The 18,328-nt window shown below is 40.4% G+C and overlaps 1 protein-coding gene across 4 annotated transcripts in view; it reads right to left on the reverse strand.

Annotated features, from left to right (window-relative positions):
• Positions 1 to 1,832: 1,832 nt before the first annotated feature.
• Positions 1,833 to 18,328, reverse strand: part of TNIP1 (TNFAIP3 interacting protein 1) — a 111,527-nt gene continuing 95,031 nt past the window's right edge. For all 4 annotated transcript variants that reach the window (XM_073621108.1, XM_073621105.1, XM_073621107.1 and 1 more), the window contains 3 exons: positions 17,460 to 17,648; positions 17,290 to 17,380; positions 1,833 to 7,737 (listed from right to left, as the gene is read on the reverse strand). In XM_073621108.1, coding sequence (XP_073477209.1) covers positions 7,694 to 7,737; positions 17,290 to 17,380; positions 17,460 to 17,648 — 324 coding nt within the window. In that variant the 3' untranslated portion in view covers positions 1,833 to 7,693. The remainder of the gene's footprint in view (positions 7,738 to 17,289; positions 17,381 to 17,459; positions 17,649 to 18,328) is intronic.

Genomic DNA, 18,328 nt, shown 5'->3' on the forward strand with positions numbered 1-18,328 from the left:
GAAAGAACAGTAACACTTAGTACAACAGATCAGCCACCTACTGTATATACTGTACATCCCAGAAACACTTTACCTGCACACACCAAAATGTATAGGTGTGTGTTTTATCTACATAATTGTTTATTTCCCCTTTCAGCAGTCTAATAAGTTGTCATCTTGTGGGCTACTTTGAGACGTTATCATGAGCATATGTATTGCCCATATGCGGGCATACTGCAAAGCATGTGCAGCGCTACCCCCATAGCCAGGTGTAAGGTATTTTCTGCAGCCAGGCACACACACTCGATGCAGGCTCGATGTAGTCAATTACCAGTCTAGGGGATGTTGTTTTTGTAGTTTTATTTGGAGAACTTGGATAGGGTAGGGGATTTGTAGTAGGAAACTCCGAAATAAAACGATGTACAACTTGAGGACTCTAGCTGATCTAGAATTGAGTAGCAGGTGAAGTCCCTTGCTGGGAGCAGATGGCAGACTTCTCCTGTGTAGAGATTAATAGCATGAGCAAAGTCTCTTGTAAAGCAGGACAGGTAGAAAGAGCTCTTCGGGTACGGCAGACTGTTCAGCAGTCCAAAAGTAGTAGAACTGAGCAAAGTCCCATGCAGTAGCAGCAGTTGGGCAAGCTCTTCAGGTCACTAGCCAGCGTTCCCTTTCTGTTGAACCTTTGGCTGACTGTACTAACACAAAGGGGTAGCCAAAAAGAACAAGCCCCAAGATCATTGGTCTGTACTCACTGGAGTTGCAAACGGATCCTCAAGCACGGCTCCCTTTCAGTCAGCTCTTCTGAAGAACCAGGGTCACTCCTTTACCTTAGCTTCAGGCTCTCAGGTCAACCACCCAAAGCCACATGGCAGCAAGTGCCACGGGTGGCAAGCCTGCCTCACCCCCGACTGGTGCACTCCATCTGGGCAGGGAAGGACCCAGAGATCACATGCTCCCTGAATATATAGGCCAATCCCAGCATGCTCAGGGGCACCTCTCCTGTAATTGGCTGGGACTGCTACATATTCATGCTGCCTATTTGCCCAACTTCCACGCATGTTCTAGAAAGCTATACTAGTTTCTAGGAGGCGGGAGAAGTCTACAGCAAAAACAGAAACTTTTAATATACATATAGAAAGATAGGATGGAGTATGCAAGGAAAAATATTGGAAACACTAAAAACTTCCAGCTGGGCACTAACAGAATGGGAAGATTTGGCAGAGAGTTCTTGATGCTAAACTGGACAGCACAGTGGCTTAGTATGTAGCACTTACAGTATGTCTTGCAACAATGAGATCCTTGGTTTGAATCTCAGCAAGAACACTACCTGCAATGAGTTTATATGTTCTCCATGTGCTTGCGTGGGTTTCTACCCATACTCTGAAGACATGCTGGTAGGTTAATTGGCTCTTGTCTAAATTGACCCTGGTATGTGTGTACAAACTTGCTAAGTGCATGTGTTATCACATTCTGCACATCAGTCCCAAGCTGAGCAATTGGGAAGGGTTGAGGAAAGATCTAGTGACCTACCTCATAAAAAAAAAAAAAAAAAAAATTGCCAAGAAAATTCTATGGAAAAAGCTTTCAAGCATATCAGACAGGTTGCCCGGAGAGCTGACCTTCTGAATCAGTGAGACTCAGATAGGACTTTAAGGATAAATAAATGCTTAACTAAAATATCACTTTTGGGTGGACTGACCCTTTGAGAGCAGTAATCCACGACACCCAATCGGAATTCACTTTGCTGAAGTCAGGGTAGAAAGCTAAAATTTGATCGCTATGGACCACTGTTCACAACACTGTCTATCGAACAAGGGTGTTTGTACTTTTTCATAATAAAGAATGACAATCACTAGGTTAAAAAAAAAAAACTTTATTAACAAACCTGGAATGAAGCTTTACATAAATTGGTTTACAGGTTTGACTACATATTTAACATATAGGCCTTTATGGCTTTCAGGAGGTAATCAGGTGTATCAGCTAGTTTGTGATAGGATACTGTACACTTAATACAACTGAATTCACAAACATACATTTTCTTACATACATGAATTATTGTAAATGTATTAAAATAAGTAACTGAATATAACAAATATTAACAATTATTGTGGAACAGAAAATTCAAAATTTTAGCATTTAATATTAAAATAAAAAACAAATCATAACATGCAGCTACCCACAGCAACCACTCACAGAGAATAATGGCCCATTCACATAACTGGGCAAGCGTTATGCTTTGTAGGTGTGTTGCATAGGGGCAGTGTGAAACGCTACGATGCATCATACTTTTTATTTTAATGGCACAAAAGGAGATACAATTCAACTTTATGCACCGTAATATGATGCAATATGCTGTTCTGTGTAAAAATACATCCTATCCTACTTTTTTCAGAGCACATCAACACAGTGTATTGGTGTGAGCTGAAACAATAGGACATAGGGAAACTTCCTCGTCTGTGCTTAAAGGAGAAGTACAGTCAAAGCTCGTTTGGCTGCATTTCTCCTGTGTCCCCTGTTCAGCAGACAGCTGTTTGATCGCTCAGTTCTCAGCCTTAGAATCAGTGGGGGACAGATCCAATATAAGTATTATATATATATATATATATATATATTTTTTTTAAATAAAAAAAAAAAAATTCCCATACTTCTCTTTTAAAAGGTGTTGTAAACCTACGTGTTTTTTCACCTTAATACATCCTATGCATTAAGGTGAAAAAACATCTGGCAGTGACCGGCCCCCCAGCCCCCCCGTTTTACTTACCTGTGCCCTAGAACTTGACCCACGGGGCCACGCTGTCTCTCTGCCTGGGGTTTTCGGCTCTTGATTGGATAGATTGATAGCAGCGCAGTCATTGGCTCCCGCTGCTGTCAATCAAATCCAATGATGCGGGGGTGGGGCAGAGTCCTGCATTCGGCTACTATGGACCCCGAATGCTAGACTCGGGAGTGCGCCCGCAAGGTAACCCTCCGGGAGAGCGCTTCTCCCAGGGGGTTATCTGATGTGAGGAGGAGCCGCCGAGGGACCCCAGAACAGCAGGTTCGGGGCCACTCTGTGCACAGTGGAGGTAAGTATGATATGTGTGCTATTTAATGTTATGTTATGTTTGTTATTTAAAAAAAAAAAAAGAAAAAAAAACAACGCTCCCTTGCAATCGCTTTAAGGACTGCATTGTACAATGTTGCCCAATGCATATGGTGTGAATGGGCCCCTAACAATAAATAATCTGACTGCACTCAGTTTCTAACATCTGGCATCTTATTGGTTGCTTTGGGTTACAAAGGTATCTGCGATATCCAGCAAGTAATAAAAATGCCAACTCTTCTCTGTCCACGGACAGCAGCAAATGTTGTGTCTTATGTCCGATTTATCATTTTAGTAATTCTGTTTCTGTCACAGTTGTAGATAAATGACAGCAGTGTCTCTCTTCTTCGGTCACAAATGGCCTTGAATTATCAAATGGTCTTGATATGAATTGCCTGCACTACTCGACAGCCAAAATTTAATTCTTCAATTATTTTCCCCAAAAGTACTTTTTCGAACAGAGGATTGATAATCAGGCCCTCCAACATGATCAACTCAATATTCCACTAGTGGGCTTCTACTTGGTTAGAGAAATGTACAGGCTGCCATTGCTGACCCCTTCTGACATTGCTAGGTGTCTAGTTGTTATGCTTATCCTTTAGCCTGCATATTTCTGACCCAGAACATGAATAAGATATGTCATCGGCACATCAACAAGCTTATTTTAAAGTGCAAAGCTCTTCTTTATTCCATAATTACACAGAATGACAACATTTGGTCCTTCAACAGGCATGCAATAAAGAAGGGCTTTGCACTTGCTACTGTGCTGACAACATTCCTTATCCATATCCTATACTGTGACTAGTCGTGAGTTCTTGCAGTAACCTCTTAACCACATGGTTCATTCCAGTATGGTGTGCGAAAGAATATACTCAATGACTGACATAGAACAAGTATGAAGATCAGAAAATTTAGAGAAAAGTCAGAATTCTTATCTGTATACTTGTCTTGGGTTAGTGACTAAAAGTATTGAAGTCATAGGATCAGAATGACCCTACAGACAGCTAGCACTGGAAGAATAAAAAGAAATGGTCACCTCCATGAAACACTTTTAGTTTTTTACTTCACCAAATAAAAAAAAATTATTTGCAAAAGTTTTCTGACAGAAGCTCAGGAGCAGAGTGTTTTGTACTGGGCCTGGGTGCTCAGCAAACTATAAGAAACATATCCAAAAGAGAAGGTGGCACTCACAGAGCTTGATTGGTGAACACTCAAGGATAAAGTTTATTTTAACGTTTTGACAAGGTGCAAGTCCTGAGAAGGACAAGCTTTCAGCTCATCAAAACATAGAAATAAACCCTATCAAAGAGTTCTCAACATTCAAGCCCATGAGTGCCGACTTATCTTTCAGATATTATAATTTATATAAATTAAAAATCTCAAAATGGCAAAAGTTAAAAAAAAAAAGGTTTTCTATCAACAGTTTGAGTTTTTGTATTTTTACTTTTATGAAGGAAGGGAAAGTGCTGTAATAATGAAAGTAGGGTATGAAAAGTGTGTTAGAATAAAAATGTCTTCTTGCCCATAGCAACAAATCAGAATCCCTCTTTGGTTTTCAACTTTGCATTGCAGAAATGACAAATTGATAGCTGAAAATTTGCTACTAGAAATTAGGTTGTCATAGACAGCTCCCAGGGTTGTTCCCCCAAGACGGCGTCTGTTATCCCAGGGGTTCTACTGCCTACTGAATAGACTTTCTGAAATAGGTCTGATAGGGTTGATGCTGTCAGGTTTAATTGGTCACCGCCATGTGCCCTATTACTAGTGCTATGGACATGTCTTTTCACAGGCCAGGCATCGAAATGCAAAGCCTTTGACTACTAGGTGAGCTTGAAAATGCTCTATACATATTACTCTATATGCTGTCAGTACCGCATACAGTTCAGCTCAGCGTGCAAGTACAAAAACTAGATAGATCAAGCAAATTATAGATACATAAGCGTACTATAGATGAATCTTCAGATTATGCTTGGGTGATACTGTATGTCTCCACGGCATACATCACATAATATAGATGAATATTGATTCTCTCATACAATATTATTGTATCTGTTAAAGTTTCACTTTTATCTGAAAACTTTCATCCCATCAAACACTTCCTGTTCAGCTTATTTCACATAGAAAATAAGAAAACTGGCCATATACACACAGGGATCTGATCATATGAACTGGAACAATCAGACCCCCTATAAATGACCTTCCAAATCACCTGCACACCCATTATTCCATGTATGCTGCACGGTCTTTGGTTGTATTAGAAATTAATGTTCATCTCTGTTCAATAAAACCGAGAGGTAAAGAAAAAAAATTTTACCCCCTCAATTACACGCAAGGCCAGTCTGCCAATACAACCTTTCATGTGTCATACACGGACCAATTATCACCTGATACATTTGTTGTACAATGGTTTCTATTCATGTCCTAAAGTCCTATCAGTCACATTAGAAATATACTGTATAAGCTATCATCATTAGCCTAAAAAAATGCTATCTGCTTGGCTATGTCCTGCCTTAATACAGCTGAGACATAGATCCAGACTATACATAAAGCAAATTAAAGTCGGAGGTGAAAGGATATGTTAGCCACTTCCTGCCTTTAGGTAATATCCTAAAAATCAGTCAAATTTTCAATTCTGTCTAGTTCACTTTCTTCTTCCTGGCAATAAAGATGTATCTTAAGCGGAACTAAACCCACCAATTTAAAGGTTTCCCAAAAAGTTATATTCAAGGTATCCCTCCGGTGAGAACAATTATAGTTGCTTATGTCTGCTCAGAACCCAGTGTTCAAGCACTCAAATGGTGGCTCATCATAGGTGCATCACCATGGCAAATCTAAACAGTTGTGCCATGTCTAGTGGTAAAGGATGGGAGGGTTTAGTTCTACTTTAATGACTACAAGTCAGACTTTTACACATGTCCTGCTATAGTTACTTAAACTATAATAAACAAAGCATCAGCATAGCTGAAAAAAACAATTTTTTTAAGAAGAGGTTAGCAGTGGCAACACTGCAAATTTAGTGACAGTTTTCCTTTACCGAAAAATTCCCTATTACTCAGACATACATTCAAGGGAAACCAGGTGGAAGATGACTTCCTATTGTCCAAAAACCTCCATCATTGACTGATCCACACTGAGGCCTGCTAGCTTGCCTTTCACTGGTCCCAGTGGAGGCACTATTTGCAGTACCCAGTTACTTTCTGAGAACTACAGATTCTTCCCAAGAGTTATGATCCACAAAGTGTTCAGGTTCTGGCTCAGACCCCCGTATACCTTATACACTTACTGCAACCTTGTATACATACCTCATACACTTACTGCAAAGGGCTTTCCTGACTTTAAAAACCCTATGAAATAGCATAACTGCTACCTCATCTCAGGCAATGAGACTTGGGAGGAGAGCATCAACAAGTACTCATTCCTTTCAAGAACTTTCAAGCCTTGACTTTCTGCATAGCTACATGTCCACCTTGTACCTATCAGTGTTAAACATACAAAGATCCTCTATTTGTCCTAAATAGCACAGCTCTTGCTAATCCATCATATATCCAATGTGTATCTCCCACCATTCTTAATCTCAGCTGCGTGTTCCAACCACCAATCACCTCTCTGAAACAGTATATTGAAATCACTTAGTAAAGAAAATTAAAAAAACTGTTAGAAAAGGCATTTTTTTTAGTCTTAGCATCCAGATCTTATTCACTATAGCATAATCAGTCTTTGCTCCACCTCTGCAGTGTACATGTGGAGCCAACTCTTATTTGCTGCTAAGCAAGACTAACAGGGTGAATTGTGAAAGACAAGCATGTGTCATCAAATAGAAATGAAATTCAAGAGTTTCATATGGACCTGTCATATAGACTATACATATTGTACCACATATATTAGCTGCAGAAGATCCCTACCATAACAAGATATTACAATATACTGTTCTATGATAGCAATGCACTACACTTTTACTGATGTCACTAGTTCCCGGTGAATTAGGGGGCTGCCCCATCCTATAAAATGGCACCCCTTATTCCGTGTACACTAAAAGTTTGAAGTGGGTGTGAAGAAGTGCACAAATATATCCATTCCCTGTGTTTGCTGAATGCAACCGTCTAATATATTTTATTCTTCTAAACCTTGTAGTACCAACTGCAATTTCCTCTTTTTAATTCATGACAATATTGTTCTAACTGGGCATGTTTATACTGGAGTGGTAGGGACTGTTTACTGACAGGCTCAAATGAAAGCCTTCACAGGCAATTAGAGACATTCTAGTGATAAATTAAATATTAATATAGTAATTATTTAAGCCTAGCTGGACCATGTCATCATACACGGGTTGAACTAAAAGGATAGGCTAGTAAAGGTTTTCAAATTGTGTTTGATACATTGTTACCCATTTCATTAAGTTTTTTGAAATAACTCCATCTTTATTTGATCACTGACCAAACTTTGGACTGCTACCAAGTGCTAAACATGTCAACCATTGTAAGCTCAGGAACTGGCTAAAAGGACGTAACAATTCTACATTAAGAAAGGATGCGGTACCAACAAAATGGCTAAAAGGATGTAATGATCCCACACAAAGAAAGGAACGAGTGCCACAACAAAGTGGATCAGTGGTGTTGCCTTCATAGTACCCGCTCAGGTTGGTCTTTGAGGATTTTGGGTTCCTCGCTTGGCGCCATCTAAAACAAATTAAAAAAAAAAAAAGTGAATATAGTAACCAGAATTAATATGGGGGACTCTATAGAAGAAACTTGTAGGAAAGTGTCTAATGCCTACATTAACCAATCAATCAGTGCCATAAAATGACTGGAATGTGGTTGGTTGGTTGGCCATAGGCAAAATTATTTTTACAAGTAGTGGTTAAGTCTTTTTTCAAACGTTTTGTCCATGGGCATCAGACTCAAAAACAGGTCAAATGCAGCCACACGAAAGTATGATTTTAGGGAAAAACAGATCACTTTTGAGATATATTTTTTATATTTTTACATTGCATCTTCATTAGTTAGTAGGGAACAATAAAGGCATATCATAAGCAGAATAGTTCAGACTTTGTATGCAAAAAAACACATTGAAGTTGATTTACTGAAGGCAAATAGACTGTGCACTTTTGCAAGTGCAGTTGAACTCTGCAAGTGCAGTTGCTCCAGAGCTTAGTAAATGAGGGAGAGCTCAGCCGACTTGCTTCATACTATCACGTGCAAGCAAAAATGCTATTTTTTAGATTTTCCTTGCATGTGATTCTTTGCAAAGTGAAGATTTACCTCAAATACTAAGCTCTGGAGCAAAGGCCCTGTAAATCACCCCCTTTATTTGCCTTTAGTAAATCAACCCCATAATGTTAAGACATGCGGCAAAAGAAAAAATGCATATTAGCGCTAGAACGTATACGTTTTTATATTGTGTTGGCACACAGCAGCTGGGAGAGAGATTAACACTTTCAGTATTTGGATTTAGGACAATTGAGTAGCATAGGATTGGGGGTCATAACATTTTACTACTCAATACAAGCCGATTGAAACAAAGCATTCCAGAACCTTAAAAAATGCATTGGAAACACATCTGAACAGCAAAACATGAACACCCATGTACAGAATTCCTGCAGGTGAAAAAGTCTCTTATAACACCGGGATCTTCGTGTTGATCAATTTTTTTCACCAAGTTTCCCAGTACTAGACAGAACGACTACGCAGCAGTGGAGGAATTAAATGATGGGGGCAAAGGTTAAAGATCAATCTCTTTAGGGGAATTAAGCAGACAACACTTTGCTCTTCCAGGGCACTCCTGACCCACTAGAAATGTACCATCCCTGTGCTTCCCCACCACCACCATCTGTCCCTGTGGGAACACTGTGTCAGATCTTACATAGAGTAAATGATCTTAGTCTCTCCCCCAGATGTCAGCGTTCAAGCCTGGCGATTGTCCACTTGTGTCCAAGCACTACATCATTGAAGAAAGGGTAGAAGGTTACATGTTACCCCATACCTGGTTCATTTACAATTTCTTAGCACTCTCAAATGGAGCTAAGAGAGTACGACAAGGTATCAGTGGGTGGGTGTGTCCCAAAGGAGAATCCGTTACTTTCCCTTCATTGAGCAAAGAGACCGATTCTCTTTATATGTCAAGTAACACCACAATGTTCTACAGTGTCAAGGGTTCCCTTTAGGGGTTTGCTTAAAGGAAAAGCATGGCCTGTGACCCAGATTCAGCTGAGAGCGACTAAAGACCACAGTCAGCTGATGTCATGATGTCACGGAGCCAGTCCAATCTCTGCAGAGATCCTGACAAAAATGGGATCTGACCAACCACTGGCCCAGCCTCACAGCGCGCTGCTGAAAGCCTCAGCCAGCCGCTTCCGCCCCCTCCACAGTCCAGCGTTCCAGTGAGTGCTGGAGGGGCAGAGCACTGACAGTCACTGCTCTGAGTTGAGAGTGGACCCGGGAACTGAGCGATCAGCGGTCTTTTATCAGTTCCTGTAGTAGACTCATCAGGGGACAGCTGCAGCTCGAATCAATGCTGCAGCCATCTAGGTGAGTATGTAGGCTTTTTTTTTGATCCTGCACTTCTCTTTTAAGTGTTAGGGATGGGGGAAGAGTTAAAGCTGAACTTCAGGCAAGTGCAAACAGCATGCTGGCAGGAGACAGGCTTTTCTACTCAGGCTATGGCTGTTTTAGAAAGAAAACAAACTACAGTTGTTTACATAAGATAGATAGATAAGATAGATAGATACATGTACACACACATCACATATACATACAGCTGTGCTAATAAGTTTATATACCCTGGCAGAATTTATGATTTCTTGGCCATTTTTCAGAGAATATGAATGGTAACACAAAAACTTTTCTTTCACTCATGGTTAGTGTTTGGCTGAATCAATGTATTATCAATCAACTGTGTTTAAACTTTTTAATTCATAATGGCAACAGAAACTACCCAAATGACCCTGATCAAAAGTTTATACACCCCAGTTCTTAATACTGTGTATTGCCCCCTTTAACACCAATGACAGTTTGAAGTCTTTTATGGTATTTGTGGATGAGGCTCTTTATCTTCTCAGATGGTAAAGCTGCCCATTCCTTTTGGCAAAAAGCCTCCAGTTCCTGTAAATTCTTGGGCTGTCTTGCATGAACTGCACGTTTGAGATCTCCCCAGAGTAGATCAATGATATTGAGGTCAGGAGACTGAGATGGCCACTCCAGAACTTTCACTTTATTCTGCTGTAGCCAATGACAGGTCGACTTGGCCTTGTGTTTTGGTTTATTGTCATGTTGGAATGTCCAAGTACATCCCATGCGCAGCAAATGTTCCTCCAGTATTTTTTGATAACATACTGCATTCATCTTGCCATCAATTTTGACCAAATTTCCTGTGCCTTTGTAGCTCACACATCCTCAAAACATCAGCAATCCATATCCGTGTTCACAGTAGAAATGGTGTACCTTTCATCATAGGCCTTATTGACTCCTCTCCAAATGTAGTGTTATTGTTGTGGCCAAAAAGCTCAATTTTGGTCTCATCACTCCAAATGACTTTGTGCCAGAAGGTTTGAGGCTTGTCTCTATGCTGTTTGGCGTATTGTAAGCAGGATACTTTGTGGCATTTGCGTAGTAATGGCTTTCTTCTGGTAACTCGACCATGCAGCCCATCTTTCTTCAAGTGCCTCCTTATTGTACATCTTGAAACAGACACACCACATGTTTTCAGAGAGTCCTGTATTTCACCTGAAGTTATTTGTGGGTTTTTCTTTGCATCCCATACAATTTTCTTGGCAGTTGTGGCTGAAATTTCATTTGGTCTACCTGACCGTGGTTTGGTTTCAACAGAACCCCTCATTTTCCACTTCTTGATTAGAGTTTGAACACTGCTGATTGACATTCTCAATTCCTTATCTTTTTATATCCCTTTCCTGTTTTATACAGTTCAACTACCTTTTCTCGCAGATCCTTTGACAATTCTTTTGCTTTCCCCATGACTCAGAATCCAGAAACGTCAGTGCAGCACTGGATGAAAGTTGCAAGGTTCTGTCAGGAGTCCAGAAACTCATTTTATACACACACTAATTACAAGCAAACAGATCACAGGTGAGGATGGTTACCTTTAATAGCCATTCAAACCCCTTTGTGTCAACTTGTGTGCATGTTATCAGGCCAAAATCACCAGGGTATGTAAACTTTTGATCAGGGTAATTTGGGTAGTTTCTGTTGTGATTATGATCTTAAAAGAGTAAACACGATTGATGATAAATGGCTTCAGCCAAACACTAACCATGAGTGAAAGAAAAACCTTTTTTGTGTTATCGTTCATATTCTCTGAAAAATGGCCAAGAACTGACCATAAATTCTGCCAGGGTATGTAAAACTTATGAGCACAACTGTATATGGCTTTGCACACCTTAGATCCTTTAATGCTCCTGTAATGCATTTAGCTAATTTAAACTGAAAGTTCAGCTGGGCTTTAAACTTTTTTTTTTTTATCTTCATTATTTATCAAAGCTTTCAAACATTACAGCTGATCAGCAAGACAAATTGCATCACCTGCAGATTATACACGTTACTACTTTACAATACCTCTCTAGTTACAGGTAATCTCTAGAATACCAAAATTTAACATTCCTAACAGAACAAACAAATGAACAAATCAAACAAGAAACAGACAACACACAAAAAGGGGAAAAAAAAAAAAAAAAAAGAGAAAAGGAACCCCCACTTCCCCCCCTCTCCTCCGCCTCTCCCCACCATCACCATCGGTCCTCCCCTAAACTATAAGGCATCCCGTCCATCCTGTTTCTGCCCACGAGTTATAACTTAGATCATTACTATGATATTCTAGGGTGGGGGGGGGGGCAAAGAGAAAAATGCCAATCCTGGAGCCGTTACCCAGGGTCCCCATAATTTGGCTAGTATATCTATTCTGCCCCTGTTCTTATACACTTGTTGTTCCATTAATATTGTAGCATTTAAATCAGAACGCCATTCCTCGAATACTGGTCTATTAGAAGACATCCATTTTCTAGCAATTATCTTACGAGCTATGAATAGTAATCTGCCAATTGCTATTAACTTGTCCCATGGATATAGTTCTTCATTAACATAGCCCAGTAGACAAATCTTTGGCTCCATTTCTATATTGTATTGTAAGCCTCATTAATTGTGGACACCACCTCTTGCCAATATCTGACCAGCTTGGGGCAGTTCCACAACATATGGATTAAATCAGCCGGGGCCTGCTTACACCTCGGACAATCCGGGGTTTCCCTCCTCCTCCACTTATATAATTTTTCTGGCGTCCTATATATAATAAACAATTGAGATAGGCATTGCGTATGTGATATGGATACCAATGGGGCTCTCTTCAGAATATTTTGCCATTCATCCTCTGTTATACCCCCCCGGGTCTGTCTCCCAACCCTTTCTACCTTGGGTATTCTTAAAATCTTAATACTTCATCATAAGTTGGTTATAAGCTAATGTAATTAGACCTTTCTTTTTCTCCTTAGCCCCCACCAATAAAGACATCAATGGCATAGATCTTGTATTCATCCCGACACCCTTAAACTGCGAGTTAGCTGCATGACGCAGTTGTAAATATTTATAGAAGTTATTATGATGTAATTGGTATGACTCCTGGAGCTCCTGAAATGAACGCATAACATTTTGAACATAAAGCTGTGAAATATATTGTATTTCTTTAGAACACCAGTACTCAATCCCTTCCAGTTTACATAACTCTTCATAGTACCTGTTCCCCCAAATTGGTGAAAATTCTGACACCCCTACATATTCAATTATACGTCTCATTTCTTGCCATATTTTATTCATAAGGACCAATGTTGGTCTAGACTGAATATTCGCAAATGATCCCGATTCTAACTGGGCTATGAGATTATAATACGAGCAGTGACTCAAAAGCACAGCTTGTATGGGGTCTCTCCAATCTATCGTCCCCCAACCAGCAAAGTGCTGCATTTGAGAGGCGATAAAATACATTCTCGGCTGTGGTACCGCTAGGCCCCCCCCCCCCCTTCCTTAGTACACTGAAGGATAGACAGTTTGATCCTAGGGCTTTTTCCACAATAACTTTCGAAACCAGAAGTTTATTTTCTTAAACCATTTTAAAGGAATCCATATGGGTGAGTTGAGTAACACATACAACAGTTGGGAGCCCAAATCATCTTTATAAGGTTTGCTCGACCCACCACTGACCAAGGGAACTTAGACCTGGCCAAACTCTTTTGTTTAAATTTGTTAAAAATAGGGTTCAAATTATGTTGTAGGTAGTCCTTCGCCCTTAGGGATATCCATATTCCTAAATATTTAAAGAATGTCACAGCTTTTATTTGCTGAACCTCACTTGATATACTTAAATTGGGATCGTCTATAGGAAATAAAACTGATTTGTCCCAGTTAATGATAAATCCTGAAAATAAGCCAACATTTTTTATACAGGTCATTACAGAGATCAATGAATTATCCGTATCTCCCACAAATATCAAAGCATCATCCGCATAAAGTGATATTTTTTCAGTTTGTGCCCCTCTAATAAATCCACAGATATCCTCAGACTGCCGGATCGCTTCTGCTAATGGTTCTACAGCTAATGCAAATAACATAGGGGACAGGGGGCACCCCTACCTCGTGCCCCTTGATAGTGTAAATAATTCTGTCACATGCCCATTAATTCGCATGCAGGCCCTTAGAGATGAGTATAATAATTTAACCCAGCATATAAATCTATTTCCCAGGCCAAATCTACCCAGCACCTCCCACAAATATCTCCACTAGACGCTGTCAAATGCCTTTGCAGTGTCGAGTGACACAATAGCTCTCTTTCCCATGTTATCTGTTGGTAATTGCATATTCAGATATAATCTCCTTAAATTTGTCATTGTAGACCTGGTGTGTATTAAACCAGATTGGTCTGGGTGGATTAGTCCCTGAATAACCTTACCCAGTCTCTTCGCAAAGATCCTTGCAGAATCTTAACGTCCGCATTCAACAAAGATATCGGACAGTAAGATTCCGGGATCAAAAGATCCTTATCCGGCTTTGGCAATACAATAATGCAAGCGTCATTCATAGAGTCTGGAAGTTTAAAAGATTCCCACGCCTGGTTTATTACCTTCAATAATTCTGGTAATAAAACATCTCCATATTGTTTATATATTTCTGACGGTAACCCATCTAAACCTGGTGCTTTATAATTCGGAGATTCTGCCACCGCCCACTCTAATTCCTCCATAGTCAGAGGTGCATTAAGTTCCCCTCTTGCCATGGTGGACAGAGGGTCTAGAAATTCTCTAATGCCGTGTACAGACGACCTGACTTTTCGTCGGACTCAACTCCGAAGGACTTTTCGACGGCGTTTCCGACTAAACGGACTTGCCTACACACGATCACACCAAAGTCCAACTGATTTGAATGTGATGACGTACGACTGGACTAGAATAAGGAAGTTCATAGCCAGTAGCCAATAGCTGCCCTTGCGTTGTTTTTGGTCCGTTGGACTAGCATACAGACAAACTGATTTTTTGATAGGATTCGAGTCCTTCGGAAAGATTTGAGGTCCGATGAAGCCCACAAATGATCGAATTGTCCGACGGATTTGTTCCGTCTGACCTTTGCTGTAGAAAAGTCTGGTCGTGTGTACACAGCATTAGACGTAGCATGGGAAAATCTGCTTTACTCTGATACAGATTGCAATAAAAGGAGAAAAAACTGTTCATTATTTCACTTTGATCATGTGCAACTTCGCCCTCTATTGTACGTATGGAAGATATATAGTTAGTACTTTCTTGAGATTTTGCTACTACCGCTAGTATATGACCTGGTCTCTCACCCTCCTCAAAACCGCGACACCTGGAGAGAAAGCAAGCCCGATCAGCCTTATCCAAGGCTGTTTGTTTATATAACATTTGTATATCTCTCCAGGCGCATCGGTTAGAGGGGGTTGGATTCTGTATGAACTGGGCTTCACTTTGCTGCACCTCCGCTGCTAATGCTGATTCCCATTCTAAATCAGATTTTTTACAAGCGCTTATTGACTTCAAAAGGACCCCTCTTAAAAAAGCTTTCATGGTGTCCCATACCACCTGATGTGATGCCGATTTCTCATTATTGTAGAAGAATTCACTTATAGCCCTACTCGTTGAGTCTCCCTGAGACAGTTATTTTAGCCAAAAACTAGGAACACGCCAGTTAGGTTTGTTCCTAGGTTTTATTTTTTCCAATGTAACTAAGATGGGAGAATGGTCTGATGAACCCCTGGTCAAATATCTGCTACCCATTGACGAATTGACTCTGTACCGAACGTAAAATCTATCCTAGATAGGGTCTGGTAAGTACTAGAACAACATGAGTAGGCATAAGATGATGGGTTTTTAAGACGCCATATGTCCTGTAGACATATTTCTCTACAATACCTATAAAACGGGGTATCCCCTTCAGGACCCGCTGGGTGTCTGTCTCTACCAGGGTTACAAACACTATTAAAATCCCCCAGAATCAACAATGGTAGCCCTGGGTTATCTATCAAAAATAAACCTGACAAATTACCTCACAATTATAGGGTGGGGGGATATATACGGACCCCAATATAATTTGTGTAGAAAATATTTTACAGACTAATAAAATAAATCTACCCTGTAGATCCACCATCGTGTGCCTGCAGGAAAATTGTAATTTAGATGAAATTAATATACTTGTACATCTAGCAAGCATAGATTATACAGCATGATACTGAGTAGGGTACATTTTATTCTGTAACAAGGTAACCGTGTCCTGAGTTAAATGTGTTTCCTGCAGGCATACTATCGATGGTGAATGTTGACTCAAAGTATTAAACATAGCCTGTTTCTTAATACGATTCTTAATTCCTCTAATATTCCAGTCGCCATCTTTCAGTTTATACAAATATAATCTATTATTAGTACCAGGGCTTTTTTTCCAGGAGGAACTTGGTGGAACTCAGTTCCACCACCTCTGGCTCAGACCCTTTGGTGCCTGTTCACCACAATCACTTGTAAACACAGAAGTCTGGTTTCTGTGTTTACAAGTGACAGCTCTGCACTCTGTGTGTAACCCCCATGAACTCTGCACTCTGTATGTAATGCAATCCTGATATTTAATGCCCCTTTAAGACCCTTCTACTGTTTGTGAAATATGACCACACCTACTATTTGATGTGATTTGGAGGAGGTTGTGTGTGGGGGGGGAGGGGTTTTGGGGGGGGGGGGGTCACGGTTGAGTTCCAGCACCTATTGTTTGAGAAAAAAAGCCCTGATTAGTACTATACCTATATACCAGTATCCATCCCCACCTAAATGACACAGTGCACAGAAGCAGAAGGGGATCCCAAGCATTTATCCAAACATATATCCAGGGGAGGAGATAAGACCATAAATACAAAAAAAACAGTTTGAAGGTAGAGCGGGCAGGGGAAGGGGGGAAAAAACAAATAGCCCAACCAGAACAACCAAAAAAAAAAAAAAGGGGAAAAAGCAAAAGAACAAAAAAACAAAAAAGAAAACAATCAACACATGCATCCATAACTGATGAATGCAGAACCAATTTCCCGCAGGAAGATGTAAATGGGGAGAAAAAAAAAAAGTTCATCCAGGCTTGCAAAGGGGGCCTGTTGCCCTATAGTAAAGAGACATGTTTGTCCGGCCGTACTCCATCCCAGCTCCAACTAAAGCTGAAACCACACCCCCCCCCACACCCAAAAAAAAAATAAAAAAATTAAAATAAATAAAAGTTTTTCTCCGTGAGATTATTTAACTGCATAGTAGATACTCTAAATGAGCAATATATTAAGCCATATAACACAAGTCATATACAAAGCCATAAGTAGACCATATGACACATAACATAGCATAACATAGCATATATCAAATACCCAGCTATACCCTAATTACAGCATGCCACACCAGGTTACAGCACAAGCTATAGCAGACAACAGCAAGTTGTATATGCATTACACATTTCACATATACAAAAATCCAAAATCCAATTTAACCCCCCCCCCCAAAAAAAAAACAAAAAAACCCTACACCCCCCCCCAAGAAAATGTGAAATGTCAATAACTTACCATTTATATGACCCTCTGCTGGGTAAAGAACCAGTTTCTTCACAAAAAGTACATATTCTAACATTTCCCTTTACCCTTTTCTTGTACCATCAGGATTAAAATTCAGCCAAGTAGAACTTTAAGATTAGGTCTGAAACATTACTCACCTTGCTCTTTCATTCTAGATTTTGACATCTCTATTCCCTTTGGTTTATGTGGACGCTGAGGTGCATTAGGGACTTTACAATGATATGCAGGCTGTGAACAGAGTAAGAGTTAGAGTAGGTCGATCTATAGAAGCCCTAGAATATAAAACAAGCTGAATGTGATAACTCACTGGGGGACCATTAGGCAAGTCTTGGACTTGGCTATGTTCTAGGTTAAAAACTGGAGGTGGGTAGCAGATTTGCCAATCATCAAAGCCTTGGTAAATTAAGCCAGGAGGGCTGTATGGGTGTTGGTGATATTGGTATGGTGGGCATGCAGGTCCTTCATGGGGATCTTGATTGTATCTTTCTCTTAAACCCTGAAATGTGAATCAGAAAAAAGTCATAAGGACAGGACTGGTAAATTACCAAACATTTCATCTTGATCTATAAAAGCAGCGAGTTCTGCATTTCCTGTGTAAAATGTATCCCAAAGCTGTCATGTCTCACTACCCTCAGACTAATCAGAAATAGCATATGTCCAGAAATTGTGCCTTTAAAGGACCTTAATGAGATGTCGTTCCGGGGGCATCAGTCCCCGTCCTCCAGGAGTTTAAAATCTAAGATTATACAAACACATAATAGGGCCAGTTTGGACAGGAGCCAGTAAACTTACCAGCATGTCTTTGCAGTGTGGGAGGAACCTTCAGAACCTGAAGGAAACCCACACAAGCACAGGGAGAACATGCAAACAGTCATGCGGGTGCAGATGTGTGTCCCCAAATGCACACTGTCTGCGTCTGACACAAGAACTCGCACTTGCATGGTTGTCAAATTGGGACCAGCAGCTTTGTCCGCGCAGACACTACGCTGTGTGTGGATGCATGGAACACCTGTATATCCCGTGTGGGCAAAGACAGCCCTTTGAATGGGTGTACGGATAGGTATGCCAATGTGAATGAGACCTTGGAGAGTGAGGGAGGTCGGAGAGTACATATGAATGACTGGACATATATTTCAGCCCCCATCCAAGTAGGAAGGGGGTTACTGATATCCTATA

Source organism: Aquarana catesbeiana, linkage group LG03, assembly GCF_042186555.1.
Source record: "Aquarana catesbeiana isolate 2022-GZ linkage group LG03, ASM4218655v1, whole genome shotgun sequence".
Taxonomy (NCBI): domain Eukaryota; kingdom Metazoa; phylum Chordata; class Amphibia; order Anura; family Ranidae; genus Aquarana; species Aquarana catesbeiana.